At 37.5% G+C, this 17,987-nt stretch overlaps 1 protein-coding gene across 1 annotated transcript in view; it reads right to left on the bottom strand.

The window, feature by feature from the left end:
- The window catches only part of RFC1 (replication factor C subunit 1), a 69,206-nt gene that overhangs the window by 26,679 nt on the left and 24,540 nt on the right, over positions 1 to 17,987 (bottom strand). Inside the window, exons 5-7 of the mRNA XM_065907060.1 lie at positions 5,049 to 5,281; positions 3,889 to 3,966; positions 69 to 146 (exon numbers count right to left, since the gene is read on the bottom strand). Coding sequence (XP_065763132.1) covers positions 69 to 146; positions 3,889 to 3,966; positions 5,049 to 5,281 — 389 coding nt within the window. The remainder of the gene's footprint in view (positions 1 to 68; positions 147 to 3,888; positions 3,967 to 5,048; positions 5,282 to 17,987) is intronic.

A 17,987-nucleotide genomic window follows, 5' to 3' on the forward strand; every position in this document is an offset into this window, starting at 1 on the left:
AAAGGTCTGAAAGGAAACGCTGATCTGTACTGTACATTCAGAGTGCCAACAGCCTGGTAACACACTACCTTTTTGGTCTTGGGTTCTTCATCCAACATGGCCAACGTTCTAGCAAACTCCTCATCTTCGTGCAGTTGTCTCTCCAGCTGCAAAAAGTGTCAACACAGTAAGTTGCTTTTTTTTTCTTTTTATAAATAAAAAGCTTTAAAATGTTCAGTTCATGATACTTAAAAGAAGCTGGAAAAACATTTTCTAGAAAGTAACCGACATTTTTTCACTTAGAAGTTAAGGATCACAGGTTTGTTTCGCTAAGTCAAATTAGACTACAGAACATATACCGCCAGTTTTGCAGGCAAGATAAATGGATCTGAGCGTAAAGATCCAAGTCTTTAGCTTTTTGTTAATGGTCCCAATGCAATACTTACACATCTCTCATTTCTATTTATTCTAAACTCTAAGAAGGGTTCAGAAAAGAATCATTATCCTAACACAAAAAGCAATAGTCTGCGTGGGGGCACAAAAAACTGAATAAATCAAGAAAATCATATAGTTTCTTTGCACATGACACTAAGATACATACTATAGCAACTACCACTAATATCATCAAACTTTTATCTTCAATTACTAACTCAAGTGTATCTGTTCTTTTTTTTTTTAACTGCAGTATAGCAGACTTAATTTTATACTAGTTTAAGGTATACAGCACAGTAGTAACTTATCTGTTTTAACTTCTGAAAATTTAAGTCATTATACCAGAAGTTTTCCTAACATGCTAATATAACATACAGACATTCTAGTTACCTCGCTGTTATTTCCAAATATTACATTTTTACTTTCAGCTAAATGGAACTCTTCCAGAAGAGAATGTGTGGAAACAAACTATATTTCTCATTATAAATTTATGCTCCCTGATAAAATGGCCTAATACAAAACGTTATTCAAACAAAGGAAAGGACCTCAAAACCAAACCAAAAGAAAAGATTTGCAAACTGGTATAAGCCTGTAAGAACTCAGTAACCAAGCCTCCTCTTATTTGTAAAATGAATTAACTCAAGCTACACAGAACTATAAGCAAGCCAGACAGACGCACATCAGTATGCTCTCTGTTGCCTAGCATTTCTTTACCATAACTGAACTACACATCTAATTTCTAAAAAAAAAAAAAAAAAAATCTTCATCATATAAAGTTCCTCCAAACTCTAAACTTCCAGTGGTCCTGCAAGGATTTCGGTTGAACTTTACATCGTTTTTCTAAAATTTCACACTATGTAGCAGTATACTTCTAGTAAACAAGATTCTAGTTGTTTTAGAAGAAATTTAAATACTTCCATTAGGTTGGATGCATGAGACAAGTGCTCAGGGCTGGTGCACTGGGAAGACCCAGAGGGATGGGATGGGGAGGGAGGCGGGAGGGGGGATCGGGATGGGGAACACATGTAAATCCATGGCTGATTCATGTCAATGTATGGCAAAAACCACTACAGTATTGTAAAGTAATTAGCCTGCAACTAATAAAGATAAATAAAAAAAAAAAGAAGTCCATTACTGGTAATTATGGTATTATGTGGTCAAAAGTCTTATATTTTAATACAATGTTTATCATAGTGTTCAACGTATTGACTTGCAAGTTAGATCTGGGCACACATTCACTAAATGAATAAACAAAAAGGTGAAAGTGAAGGGGAGTGGAGGAAAATAGGAGCTCTTAGAGGGACAGTTAAGAAGGACAGCGTCAGACAGTGATTAACACCCTGGAAGTCCTTCACAGACTAATGAATTGCCCAAACAAGACTCTGAGAGAAGGTGACGGAAACAGGAAAGCAGAGGATGGCTTGGAACGGACGGGTAAGCTTTCAGCACTCGGGACAGATTAGAAGTCCGGGCCCTAAAACTCACTCCACGGTTTTAACGAGGCCAGGCGTGCTCCCCTGAGTCACACGGACACCTGTACGTAGTTTATAAAACTCAGTATAAACCGAAAGATGGAAAAAGATTTTGAAAACACAAACTATAAACTGCCAAATCAATAAAACGTGGACACTCACATACACTGCAGGAGGCTGGAATGCTGTTCTCTCACAACTGCTATCAAGAGCCTCTTCCTTGCCAAGCGCTAAAATAGGTGCTAACGCACGACAGCTGTGACATAGACACCCCTGGTAGGTAGAGTTTAAAGTGGACATACAGGAAGACATTTAAATAGCAATTTAAGAAGACACTTAAATGCTAACAGTAGCTACAGGGGCTTCAGCAAAGTACACAGAAATTCTAACATAGTCTAGGGAATATGAGAAAGCGACATTTAAGCTAATCAACAGGAAGAGGGTTCAAACAACAGGCACCAAGGTCTGGAGCCTCTGACAGAGATGAACACTTGTCCTTGAAATAACCTTCTTCACTTGGCCTCCATAAAATACCAAGCCGTCCTGATTGCTCCACTTCCCTAGACACTTTGGTAAATCTCCGCTCGATCCGCCTCGTCTTCCTGACCTCTCATTGTTAACAGGGCCCCAGAGCTCAATTCTGACACGTCTTTCCTGTTTACATTCTCTCCATGATCTCATCTAGTTACACTGGTTTTAATACCATTCAAATGCTACTGATCCCAAGTAAGTATCTTGAGCTTAGAACTCTCCCGAGCTCCAGATCCTCTACCAACTGCCCACTCTGCATCTCCTTCTGGAAGCCTATTGGGCATTTCTGAGCAAAACAGATTCTTGACTTCCCTGTGCCAGTGTTCCAGTCTTAATAAACGATAACACCATTCACCTGGCTGCTCAAGTTAAAAACATGGAGCTATCTTTGAATCTTCTCTTTCCCTCAGACCTTACATTCAATCTATCAGCAACAACTTGAAGGTTATATCTTCAAAAAGCACACACAGATTATGGCCACTTCTCACCACCTCCTCCATTACCACCACCCTGGTACAAGCCGACACCGTTTCTCGCCCTCCCCCTCAACAGCCTCCAAACTGATCTGATTCTGCCCCACCATGCTTTATTACCTTCATGACAGCCAGAATAATTTTCTTTTAAGATCCATCAAGTCATGTCATTTCTCTATTCAGCACTCCAATGGCTTCTCATCTCACAGAGACTAAAATCCAGACTCCTTTCCATCCCAAGTCCTTCTGGTAGGTACCAAAGACCAGTCATGACTTAACAAGATTTGCTGCTATTTCTTTCAAAGTCATCAAGCTCAAACATCTCTACCTCAGGAGGCTTGCACCTGCTTTTCTCTCTGTTTAGGGGAAATCTTCCTCCAAGTGGAGGGAAGCTTACCACTTAATTTTATGCCCCAGTGTCACTTCCTAAGAGGGGTTTCCTAACGTCTGAGTTAAATAACCCCATTGATTATCCCAAAGTATCTATCCCTTTTCTTGTCCTCACAGCATTTTTAATGACCTGACATTATTTTTTTTAACTGCAGTAGCCTTAACACCTAGAAGCGTGCCACTGTAAGTGCTCAGTAAACACTTATTAAATGAATATTACAGGTTTGTTACAAACAGTACTCTGAATGAAAGTAGACCTAGGGGTCACTAACAATATGCATACTACCTACCTAAGGCCACAGGAGTAGATGAGATTGTCCATAGTGAAAGGAAAAGAAATATGACCAAGTTAAATTATTTAACTTATACTAAAGGAGCTTCCATTCAAAGAAATCTAATAATAAATCTTTAAACAGTTATCCTCTGCTCTCATCATTTATCTTTCATATAAATTTAGGTTTTCATATAATTTTAGATTTTAACTTATTTTACACATAACTCTTAGAATGAGGCTCAATTCAAAATAAGACGACCCTAACTGTCCGCCTGAGTAGACTAAATAGTAAGCAACAACTCCAATGATTATGATTATCTAATGAAAATGCCAATACCTCTGCATCTTCATCAAGCTGTAATTGCTTGGCGATGGCTTCATCATTTAATCTGGAATCATCTGCATTTTGTGAAGGCTATATTTCAAAGAAAATCAAGCAAGAATAGCATAAACCTTAAGTTCAAAGTTAGGTGATTTTTCTTAAACATAGATGAATAAATATCGGGTTGATCAACAAGTTCGTTTGGGTTTTCTGTAAAACCGTATGGAAAAACCCAAATGAACTTTTTGGCTAACCCAATACACCAATGAGAGATAAATATAGTTCAACACAGCATCAGCCAAAAAATTATGTTCACAGCTACTCCATGATCACATTCAATTTCCTAATGAGCAAATATCCTACAGACAGATGATTCTCACTTATTCTATTGAAATATTCAAAAGAAATATCCCCAAAATCCTATCTAGTGTCTTGACTGCAGAAATAGCCCAGAACACTGGCAAACCAATAGTGAGAGAAATTACACTGTCTTATGGAGGCAATAATGAAATACACACACACACAGACACACACACACACACACACACAAAGACACACACACACACACACACACACACACACACAGACACACACACAGACACACAGACACACACACACACACACAGACACACACACACACACACACACACAGACACACACACACACACACACACACAGACACACACACACACACACACACACCCCACCCCCCCACCCCATGTGCCAGGTTTCCACGCAGGGAACTACTTTCATTTATTTATCCGTATTTCTGTTTCCTAAGTATCCGAAAAAAAATGAATCCAACCATCAACCTGAAAGGTCAAACGTATAGAATGGGTGGGCTCTATTCCCTCACTTGGGAACAATTGTCCAATTTTGTCTAGCTGAGGTTTAACGGTAAAATTAGTTTACATTCTGAGTATTTAAACACTAAGAATTACAATTTATTCTCATGATTTAAATGATCTTTTCCCACTTTCAAATATTAGAAGCTTCAATGTGTGATATGCCAATTTCTTCATGCTCCAAAACAGCAGCCACACATTTTACCCATAGGAAAATTATTTTCATCAATAAAATGTTGAATTATTTATAAAATTCACATTTCACCTCTTATTAAAAACAGCGAATGGGTACAAATCCTGAACATTCTTGCCTGCATGGAGAACACTCACCTCTTTTCTTCTGCTTGCCACCATCTTCTTGTCTGATCTTTGGATGCTTCCGGTTCCAAAATAATCCAGCACTGATGTGGGGGTAAGTTTTATTGGTGACAAAGGCTTATTCTTGGTCTTAGTGTTTTCCTCATTCTTTTTCATGTTTGATGCTCCAAGATAACTATTTGTAGATCCTCCATTTTCTTTTGATTTGGAGGCTGTCTTCTTACACACAAAGTCATCATCTTCATCTTAAACGAAACATAACCAAATGTGGTTTGATAAAACATCAATTCTAACTACAAGAACAACCATTTCCACCAACTTTCTAAAAAATATACACATGCTATGGGATGCTAATGACTTTTTTTTCTTCCTATCTCCTCACATTTACCAGTGCTAGGTCTCTAATACACCATATCCCCCAGCGACTACCCAGAGTACATAAACATGTATATTTACTCACATAATTAACAAATATTTACTGACTGTCCATTATGTGCAAGGCACTGATGATACAGGAGTGAATAAGACAGACAAAATTTCATGCAATTATCCTTTGGTTAAAAATAAATAATTTTTTTTTTAAAAAGACAAAATTTCTGCCCCTATAGAGCTTGGAGCCTAGAAGAGGAAATAGATACAGACATAAACACACATAAGCCATCAAGTTATAAGTGCTATGAAGAAAAGTAAAACAGAATGAAAGATTAAGAGTGGATGAGGGGTTCTCTTTTAGATAGGGTAGTATAATATAAACAATCCGATTTCGGTAGTGACCACCTGGTGATGTCCATGTGTTCAGTGGTTAAGAATCCACCTGCCAATGCAAGGGAGATGGGTCTGATCACGGGCCGGGGAAGATTCCCCATGCTGAAGAGCAACTAAGTCTACGTGCTACAACTCCTGAGCCCGTGCTCTGCCACAAGAGAAGCCGCCACAAGAAGCGGCCCACGCATCACAGAGGAGCCCGTTCACCGCAACCAGAAAAAGCTCGTGCAGCAACAAAGACCCAGGGCAGCCAAAGATAATAACTAAATAAAGGACAAATACAGTTGAGGCAAAAAAGACAGCCTCAACCATGAAGTGGCAACAAAGACAGAGGTAAGTGAACACTGTTTATAAAGTGAGAAAACAAATCACCAGAAGATCTACTATTATAAATTCAATCCTGTAATGGATTCTATGCTCCAATAGAAAATTACAATGCATATACATATTTACTGAATCAAGATATGCTTATGTTTAAGTGATAAAAGAGACATAACAAGATGCTTAGTGATATACCTAAATCTACTCATTTATGCTTTTAAATTCATGTTCAAAGATCTGAAAAGAATAAAATGTTAGCAACTTTTATCTCTAGATAGGGAATTATGGGTAGTTTTAATTTCTTTCATCGTATGTTTTTCATCTTTATATTACTTTTGTCTTTCTTTTTAACCTACATCTAATATTTACAACAAATAGACCATCTCCTAGAAACTCTGTCCCTTTGGCTTTCTGAGACACAAAGGTTTGGCTTCAGCTTCTCTCTCCATTTTTCTTTGCTACTTCTTTCATTACTTATTAATGTCTCTGCTTATTCTGTCACTAGCTTCAGGGACTCCATGGTATCTTTTTATCTAATATATGATATAATAAAAATTTGTAATAGCTATCATATTATTGGGCATTCAAGTTCGTGCCAGCTACTCTACCACATTCTTTAGAATGCATTACCTTTAGTCAACTAGTTTTCTTATTCAATACATGGACTCCACATGTATTGAATGTGTTTTCCACATTCCTGGCAAACACAGACTGGGCTTAAACACTTTCAAAATAGAGCACTGTAACTCAACACAGCCCCCTCTCTCTTTAGTGAATAGCACTACTGTACTCTTTAGGAAAGTTCTTCCTTATATTAAGCCAAAATATTTCCCTGTGAATTCTACCTGTTTTCCTTTTTTCACATTCAGCATTTGAAGACTGCTCTCATTCTCTTCTTTAGCTCCTCTTCCCTACAAACGGTAAAACAGTTTCAAACGACCCATCATGTGAGTTACTGGGAAGATTAGATTTTTAAAAATCAAACTGCCCAGTATAGCAGCTCATCATGCTATAATAAACATTCAATAAATAATAAAGTGGTATTCTCTGGTAAAAACAATACTGAGCCAGAAATCCAGAAAAGTAAAATTCTAACCTGACCTCAACTCATTTTAATTAACTATCTGAGACTCACTATCCTCCTCTGCAAAATGCTGGACCAGACAAACTCTTCAGATTTTTGTTCTATAATTCTGAGAATCTGTGGATGGTCACATAGATTTTGTAGCTTTCATACTCAGTACTGGTGAGAATGTGGTAAGTATGTACTAATATAAACACTAACTGTCAAAGTGTAAACTAGCACAGCTTTTCTAGAAAGCAATTTGGCAAAGAAGTTCATCACATTTAGCACAGTAATTCTTAGAGATAATCAGAGGTGCTGACAAATATTTATATACAAATATATTCATCACACTATTGAGAACATAAAAATGTAAGCAACAAAAAGTATTTAAAACTGGAAGGACTATATAAACTGTGATCTAATCACATAATGAAAGAGAAAGTGTTAGCTGCTCAGTCTGCGACCCCATGGACTGTAGTTTGCATGCCAGGCTCTTCTGTCCGTGTAATTATCTAGGTAAAAATAGCATTCCCTTCTCCAGGGGATCTTCCCAACGCAGGGATCACACTCGGGTCTCCTGGATTGCAGGCAAATTTTTTTACGTCTGATGCACCGGGGAAGCCAATCATATAAAAGATTCATGCAAAACCAAAAATGTATCACTTTGTTCTTTTAAGTTAGTCTTAAACATCATTCCTAAAATAGAGTTTCTTTTCACAGCCTTCTCTACTAGAGATCTCTTTACAATGGTGGAGGGTAATAGAGTCCTTCTCTGAAATTTTGGCTTAGAATACATGGATTTAAAATTAAAAACATTTTATACCTAAACACAAACATAATTTTATAAATATTTTCATAAATACTGAGTAAAATGTAATTTTCAAGAAAAAATAAATATTCTGCATGAAATATCAAGTATGTTTTCATTATACTAAGAAGAAATTGTATCAAAGTTCCTTTTTCTCTACTAACCACACACACAGAAAAAAATGGTTCTTCAGGCCCCTGGAAAGCAGGAGCAATTCTAATGAAATACAGTTATGCAAGAAGAAAAAAAAAATTAATGCTTGATTTAATACTTATTTAGTGCCTTGTGATTTGTGCACTTCTCCACAGTCTTTATAGTTATGCGGGGAGAACTAAACACCAAAACGTAAATTCATGATCCTGTGCTTCTTAGAGAGGATTTCATCAGGTGAATACTGAGCAAGTCACAGGCGTGTCTGCGAGCATCCTGTCACTGGCCTTGATAACACCAGAAGCCCTGAACAAAGCAGCGTCCCTGCTCTGCGTGGGACTTCTGAGCGAGCCGTCTTAACACCCCTTCGTGCTCACGCGCTCAGCCGTGTCCGGCTCCTTGCGACCCACGGACCGCAGCCCACCAGGCTCCTCCGCCCGTGGGGTTTTCCAGGCAAGAGCACTGAAGTGGAGTGCCATTTCCTGTTCCAGGGGATCTTCCCAATGCAGGGATCGAACTTGCACCTCTTCTGTCTCCTCACTGGCAGGTGGATTCTTTACCACCAGCGCCACCTGGGAAGCCCCTAAAACTCTTAGCTGCTGCCAAGTCGCGTCAGTCGTGTCCGACTCTGTGCGACCCCACAGACAGCCGCCCGCCAGGCTCCCCCGTCCCTGGGATTCTCCAGGCAAGAACCCTGGAGTGGGTTGCATTTCCTTCTCCAATGCACACGCATGCATGCTAAGTCGCTTCAGTCATGTCCAATTCTGTGCGACCCCACGGACATCAGCCCACCAGGCTCCTCCTAGATATTTCAAAAGCCATATCAAAGTATTATGAAGTTCTAGAAGGCAAAAAAGGCCAGGGATTAGAACAATGCAACTAGCTGCTTGACAAAGACCATCATTTGACAGGTGTTATGGCCAACCTCACGTAAAATAAGTATTTTACAAGTCTACACAGTGTATAGGGATGAAACATGCCAAATAAAGCTATGGTTGTTTTCCTTTTTTAACATTTATCCTTGTTTTCTAATGAACCTAAATTTGTTCTGCCTTGTCAGAAGCCAAAGGCAAAATTGTGTTCTCTTCTTCCCAGAAACTTGTAATAAAGTAGTGATAAATAAATCTATGTCAAATTTCTGTGACCTACTTGAAAATTTGGCAATTGAACACTCAGAATCTCCCCCCAGGATATTTGACTCCTTATAAAAAAACACCATTTATTTTTATTTATATACAACAAACCTCAAACATGGTAACAGTCACCACATAAACTAGCATTATCCAACACACAGCAGAGGAACTGCCTGGAAAAGAAGATTGCTTTGCCACTCTGAGTTAGATACATTCATTTATTTAAAAGGGTAAAAAATGAAAGAGCAAGAAAATAATGCGCAGCTCTCTAAAAAAATCTAATTCTGATGTTCCTACTGCTCAGAGTTTGGGATTCTGATTTTTTTCCTTCAGTGTGAAACACACAGAAACCAAATTAATGGAGACCATGCTAGAGAATCTGGTTACAGAGATTTAAAATAATTTATTTTGCAACAAGTCAAAAGCTAAAAAGGGACTCTGAGTCTTTAGAGCCTTTTTCTACTAAGTTCTTTTTTAATACCTCCATGAGTCAAAACTCCCAACTGTAATTTTGGTTATAGACAAAGAGAAAGGTTCATGCATATTTCAAATCTTCAATAAATATCTGTCAATTAAGTGGATAAAAGAGAAATTACACATACCACCTCTGCAAAACTTATGGAGTGTGAGAATCAGATATTCTCTGGTGAATCAGATAGCTTTCAGTACAATGAAATAAAACTGAGACTGACCATCTTTAATCCAGAAATTAAAGATATCATGATTCTTTACTAATAAATCCTCTTACAATCAAATGGAGTCAGTTATATTTTAAGAATAAAAATATTTAGTAATCCATGAGGTATATAGCGAGGTAGGTAAGCAATGATATTTACCATTAAGAGATAAAAGCACTGGCTCGGGCTGTGATGTTATCTACCAGAGTCCCCACCACAGCGGGAGTAACCGTCCATGGAAAGTCACAGCTGGTTTCAGTTACGAAGAAAGCGCAACCCAGGAGAAGAATGTGGAATACTCTGCTGCTTACTCGCCCCTTCCTCCCTCTCCTCTGCATCTCTCAGGAAAAGAAAGAGGAGGTTTGGAGTTAGGGGAGGGAAGCCTTGGACAACTGGCCACAGGCACACTTTCCAGAGCTTCTAAGGCATGAAACCAGTTACAGAAGGAAACCTGACTGACCAGAAGCACTGCGGGAGGGGTTCAGCAATGCAATTCCCCACTTCCACTCTCATTCCCAGTCCCTGCACGTGAGAGAACGTGACAACTGTGGTTTCGGTGTAACAACTAAGCATAAATCACCTGTACATTGTTTTACTAGTACTTACTGACATTTTCACAGCATAATCCTACTTAGCATTTTGGAATACGATCCTGTGTCGCTCATAGTTTCACAAGTGCCTGACAACAAAATACATGTCACTGTAACAAACAACAGTCTGTTCATCTTCAGAGATGCTTCTGACAAATAACCATTCCAGATACTCTGGTGCTTCACTATTCAGTATGACCTTTTAAATTCTCCCTCTCCATATGCCACTAAATTCTTTTAGGTCAAATATTGAAAGACGAATGAAGGGCAAAGTAGGCAAAAAAATTTTAAGAAAGCATCTAACTCTTATAATGATGCTTTAGTCAAAATAAATCTGTGAATAAAAATTGCTGAAGGGTATCAGTGACCTTTGAATCATGACATAAAATGGAAGAAGTCTCTAAAGATTAAAGAGAAGTAGAGTCCTAATTTCAAAATGAGAAAGGCAAATCCCCAACTACAATAGAACCAGAAAGGTTTGGTGACAATTCTATGCATTAATACCAAGAACAGGTCAAAAACAGTGTTTACAGATGGTCAACAGGCACATGCGGGCTTTCCTGGTGGCTCAGTGGTAAAGGATCCACCTGCAGACGCAGGAGATGCAGGTTCAATTCCTGGATTGGGAAGATCCCCTGGAGAAGCAAATGGCAGCCCACCATAGCATTCTTGCCTGGGAAATCCCATGGACAGAGGAGCCTGGCAGGCTACAGTCCATGGGGTCACAAAAGAGCCAGACACAACTTGGCAACTAAAACAACAGGCACGTGAAAAGACGCTCAACACTGCGAATTACTACAAAACTGCAAATCAAAACTACAATGAGGTACCACCTCACAGCAATCAGAACGGCCGTCACAAAAAGGCCACAAGTAACAAATCCTGGAGAGGGGATGGAGAAAAGGGGATGCTTGTGCACTGTGGTAGGAATGTGAGCTGGTGCAGCCAACATGGAAAACAGTACTGAGGTTACTCAAAAAACTAAAGCGCCAGAACTACCACATGACCCAGCAATCTCACTCCTGGGCACATATCCAGACGAAATTATAATTCAAAAAGATACGTGCACACCCCCGTCCCCGCCCAATGCTCAAGGCAGCTCTGTGCACAACAGCCAGAGGCATGGATAAAGGAGATGTGGTGCACGTGTGCGACGGACACTGCTCGGCCCTGAAAAAGAATAAAACAACGCCGTCTGCGGCCACGTGGCCGCAACCACAGATCACCATGCCAAGTGAAGTCAGAAAGAAAAAGACAGACACTGCACGATACAACCTACACGTAGAATCTAAAATGTGACACAAATGAACTTATCTACAGGAGAGAAACAGACTTACAGAGAACACGCCTGCGGTTGCCAAAGGGGACAGAGGAAGAGAAGGGCTCCAGCGGGAGTGAGAGGTGAGCGGGTGCAAACTGCGATACACAGAATGGATGAAGAACAAGGCCCGACGGTACAGCACAGGGAACTATAATCGATATGCTGTGATGGGGAAAATATGAGAAAGAGTGTACGTATACGTGTAACTGAATTACTATGCTGCACAGCAGAAATTAACACAACACTGCAGATCAACCATACTTCAATAAAAAACTAAAACAAAAAAGTATTTAATAGAAGCAGAGGATTCACTGACATTAAACTACACTGGCCTACGCCATCATTTATTCCTTGAGTTATAGGACTAGTAGATGAGAATACCAGAAACAGGGATGTCTGGATTTCAACAAAGAATCTATCAAAATTGTCTTCTGATAGGCCATGGCAGGGTTTTTAACCTCTGCATTATTGACATTTTGAGCCAAATAATTCTTTGTTGTAGGGGGTTTGAGCATTGTAGGATGTTTAATAACATCTCTGGCCTCTACCAACTGGATGCTACAGGATCTACCAGATGTGATGACCAAAAATAGCACTCCAGATACACCGAAGTTCCCCTGGGAGGCAAAATCACCCTTGATTAAGAAGTACTGATTTATGGCAAGATGGAGAAATACAAGGTAAGTAACAGTGGTTTCTGAAATTCATAAGTAATTGAACAGCTATTCAAGAGAAACTGAAAAGCTGTATCCAGGGTGCTGGATCATGTCCATTTTGAAAAAGGTTTCTGTGTGTGTGCACGCGTGTGCGTGTGTGCGTGCGTGCGTGCGTGTGTGTGTGTGTACGCTCAGTCACTCAGTAATGTCCAACTCTTTGGGGCCCATGGACTACAGCCCGCCAGGCTCCTCTATCCATGGAATTCTCCAGGTAAGATTACTAGAGACGGTTGCCATTTCCTACTCCAGGGGATCTTCTTGAGCCAGGGATCGAACCTGTATCTTCCGCATCTCCTGCATTTTACTAATGATCCAGAAATATCTTCTGCATCTCCTGCATTTTACTAATGATCCAGAAAAATGTACATAGACAGGTTCATCAAATTGGAAGATATGAAATTAGATGATATTAAAAAAAAAAAAGTGGATGGGGACATCCAAAGAACTACAGAATTCATCCACAGTGAAGGTTTGTGCAATGGTTTGAAAGTTGATTCTTTGAAAGTAAGTTTTCCTAAGGTAAGTCAGCCCTAAACATAAGGTAGTTTTAAAGATCAATGAGACAGACAGGAAATACAAGCCATATAATAATGTTATTCTGTTCATGAAGTTTATAAAAAACTGCTTTGAGAAAAATTTACAATACCATATGACACAAAACATATGTTAACACTATTATGGTCAAACTCCCCCTGCCTTTCACTGTGGACACAGGGATTTCAAGTAGAGTAAGAGATTCCCATACAGATGATACTGTAATTAAGAAAATACAAGGTATAATACAATACTAGGTAGGAGTAATCTAGTTCAAGTAAATCTATGAAAGTTTACAAATTGAATCTCTCCTCCAGGAAATGCTTCCTGAACCTCCAAAATAAAAGCGATTTCTCTCATGCCCAAGTATCCTTGGAAGATATTTCTATCACTGTTAACTGTTTCCTTATATTACAATTTTTAGTATTTAAAAAAGATAACCTGATAGTTTATAAGCCCTTAAAAATAGGACTTTCTCTTATCTATTTCATAGATTGTCCAGTATACTGTTGGGCATATATGGTGAACCATCACATTTGTTAAATAAATAAATCAGTGAGAATTTAATATTTTTAAAATATTTATTTGGCTGCACCAGGTCCTAGGATATATGGGATCTTTAGGTGCAGCATGCGAACTCTTAGTTGCAACATGTGGGATCTAGTTCACAGCTCAGGAATCAAACCCCCGGCCCCTGCATTGTGAGTGTGGAGTCTTAGCCACTGGACCACCAGAGGAGTCCAAAGAATTTAATATTGTACAATAAAAGTATGCAAATTTAAAATTTTAAAAATAGATGACAGAATCAGAATACAAAAGCCTGGATGGAATCCAAGATACAAAAGCCTGGAATCAAGATAAACGTCAAGAGCTTCAGAAAAAAATCTAATAAGAATAAAAGTAAAGTTCCTTTTCTGGACCTGAGAATCAAAGAGTAGAAGCCCCATTCTATTCTTCATAATATAGGTGGATGAATTACATTCTTAAAAATGAATACCACTGAATCTCAAGAAACACTATTTTTTTTTTTAAATTTTATTGATTTGGCTGCACTAGGTCTGAGCATGTGGATCTAAATCCAGACCAGGGATCGAACCCAGGCCTCCTGCATTAGGAGCACAGAGTTTTAGCCCCTGGACCACCAAGGAAGTCCTACCACTCTCTCTTAAGTGATCATATTCTTCATCATGAACTGCCCACTTATTGATAGTTAAATATATTCTATTACAACAAAGCATGAACAAGGATATTCATATAATAATCCAATATCCAAAATAAGAGTATGAGAAAAATTAAATGCATACTATTAAATTATATGCAGAAGTTTAAAAGAATGAGATACGGATCATTCTGCATTGAAAGAAAGAGAGGCTGGGGCAGGTGGGGAGGGAAGGAGGAGAGAAAAGGCGATAAGAAAGGAGGAAGGAAGGAAGACATTAAGTTATGAAAAACCAAGCTAGAAATGTTACAAGATGCTGCTCTCAAATAAATACGTGTGTATATATGTACATTATATATATATATACACACACACATATATATATATATATATATATATTTTTTTTATCTGCCCACTGGTGCTCAGATAGTAAAGAGTCTGCCTGCAATGAGGGAGACCTTTGTTCAATCCCTGGGTGGGAAAGATCCCCTCAAGAAGGAAATGGCAACCCACTCCCGTATTCTTTCCTGGAAAATCCCACAGAGGAACATGGGGGGCTATGGTCCATAGGGTCGCAAAGAGTCAGACACAACTGAGTGACTTCACTTCCTTTCTTTTATATTATATAGTTTAAATTTATATAGCTATGTAAGGCAAAAGGGATGGATGAAGGAATGGAATATTTTTTATCTGAATTAATTCTTTTTCAGTGAGAATGTGTTACTTAGATATTTTTAAATAATATTAATGTAAATACTCATCCTCCAAAACCTAAACTTAGTTTTATAGTCTTAGTGTACAAATCAATATTAGTCTTTGAACAAATATAATGAAAGAAATATAATTCTTAAGTTTCCTCTCAATTCAAAGAAATTCTGTCTCAGTCATGCTGGGTTTCCCCGAAAAGTCTAAGAGAAGGTCTCAATCCTACGTAAAATCCATTTCCATTTATCCAGTACACAAAGCTATTGGTCATTAAAAATTAGCACATACATCTCCAGTAATATTCCCTACTGCTACTTCCCCAGGTCACGGATACTTCCTGGTAAACCTGGAGAACACCACATTCCCAATTTCTTCCCACTTAATGTCCCCCAAATAATTATAACATTAAGAGCACTCTGCTCTGGAATTATGTGCTCACTAAAAATTACCATCATAACAACCCACAGAATGGGAGAAAATATTTGCAAACAAAGAAACCAACAAAGGATTAAATCTCCAAAATATACAAACAGTTCATGCAGCTCAATATTAAAAAAAAAAAAAAAAAAAAAACAAACCCAAACCCAATTAAAAAAAAAAGAGCAGATCTAAATAGACATTTTTCCAAAAAAGACTAAATGGCTAAAAATTATATGAAAACATGTTCAACATCACTAATTATTAGAGAAATACAAATCAAACCTACAATATAACAAGATATCACCTCACACAGGTCAGAATGGCCGTTAACAGTAAGTCTACAAATAATAAACGCTGGAGAGAGGGTAGAGAAAAGGGACCTAGGAACGTAAAGTGATACAAAAAAACTAAGTATAGAACTACTATAGGATTCAGCAATCCCACTCCTGGGCATATACCCAGAGAAAGTCTTAATTCCAACAGGGACAAGCACCTCAATATTTACTGTAGTACTATTTACAAAAGCCGAGACGTAGAAGCACCTAAACGTCCACCAGCAGAGGAGTAGATAAAGAATGTGTGGTACATATATACAATGGAATATTACTCGGTCAGGAAGAAGAATGAAATAATGCCACTTGCAGCAACATGGGTAGACCTAGAAACTGTCATACTGAATGAAGCATGTCAGACAGAGAAAAACAAATACCATGATATTGCATATATGTGGAACCTAAAAAAAAAAAAAAAAGAACTTATTTACAAAACAGAAAGAGTTACAGATAGAGAAAACAAACTTATGGTCACTAAGGAAGGGGGAATAAACTGGAAGATTGGCACTGACACATACATACTGCTATATATAAAATAGATAACAAATAAGGGCCTATTGTATAGCACAAGGAACTCTACTCAATACTCTGTAATAACCTATATGGCAGAAGAATCTAGAAAAGTGTAGATATATGCATATGCATAACTGATTCACTTTGCAGTACACCTATAACTAATACAACATTGCAAATCAACTGTACTTCAATAAAAAAATTTATTTTTTTTTAAATTACCAGTCATAAACAATTCTCAAGACAGGGAAAACTCTTACTATTTTCAAACAAACACCCACAGCTCCTGATGAAACTGCATAATAAAAGGTCACCTTTTGCCAAACAAAACTCAAGGTCTCTCACTTCATTAAACAGCTAAAAGTAAATATATTTACCCAGTACTTTGGATTTTTACCAACCTTCAAAAACATCCCACTACAGTCAACAGTTGCTATGAAGATATGTATAATATAAAGAATTTTTTCCCTTTCCTGTAATCTGGGAAACTAATGTAGTTAAAGTACTTTAAAAATCAGTGAGTAATAGAAGATAAGTTTAGTCAAACAAAGTGATGATGAAAAGTATGTCATGGAGTTAAATGATAAGCCTAAAGACCTGTATAATAATATAGCCTAAAGACTCATATAATAGTACAAACAAAAGCACCTGAAGTAGGTTAAGTAGGTTATTTTCTAAAGTAATGTTATTTCCTAAATATATTTCTCCTTGTTTATAAAGCACTATGCAACAGAAATAAAATGTGACCCACATTTTAAAAAGTAGAAAGAATAAATAAAAAGTAGCAAGGAACAGATGAAATTAATAACATATTTCATCTATCCAAAAATATTCAGATGATTTCAACATGTAATAGATGCTAAAAAATTATTAATAAGATAATTTATCTTTTTTTAAAGTCTTTGAAATCCATACTTCACACATACTAACTTTCCCATTTGGGCTAATCACATTTCAGCTGCCCCACAGCCACACGTAGTGGCTTCTATATTGGTTGAAGAGCATCTCTAACATAAGTGAGTCAAATACAATTTCTAAATTTCTAAAGCACAGTTACATAATCAAAAGGAGCCCTAAATACCTAAGCAAAAGCAAATGTCTTTAGCATAATCTTTAAAGGCAGATGTAGGTAAACAAGTCAAAATATGAGAATAACAGTTAATACTTACTAAACATTTCATATGTACCAGACCCGACTTTAAGTGCTTGTCAAGCATTATCTCATTTGATCAGGCACAAAAGCCTCTGATGCTGGCACTAGTAATACCCTCATTTTACAAACAAGGAAATTAGGACATAGGGAAGGTAAATGAAGGTTTAACCCAGGCAGTAGGAGGTTTAACTCAAGAGTTCATGCTCTTAATCACTATACATGCTACACTGTAAGAAAAAAAAAAAGTTGACTTATAAAAGATAAAATATGGAATAGTAAAGCAAAATCATTTCTTTAGGAATTAATAGGTTATTAAAACTGAGTCACATAATTCTTCTTCACAAGCTCCAAACTCCAAAAAGAATAAAATAAAAAAAGCAATTTTAAGTTAGAATTTTTATTTGTAAACTATTATTACCACACATATTTTATTTAAATTTATGATAAACATTTATATTTCTAATATGAATATTTATTCATAATCATCATTGAAAAATTATAGATTTAGCTTTAAAAATGAATAAAAAGATTACTTTGTGGTCAAGAAATTTCAAGTTTATTTCAAGCTGCACTTTTCTGTTTCACAAA

The sequence above is a fragment of the Muntiacus reevesi genome, chromosome 16 (genome assembly GCF_963930625.1).
Source record: "Muntiacus reevesi chromosome 16, mMunRee1.1, whole genome shotgun sequence".
NCBI classification, from domain to species: domain Eukaryota; kingdom Metazoa; phylum Chordata; class Mammalia; order Artiodactyla; family Cervidae; genus Muntiacus; species Muntiacus reevesi.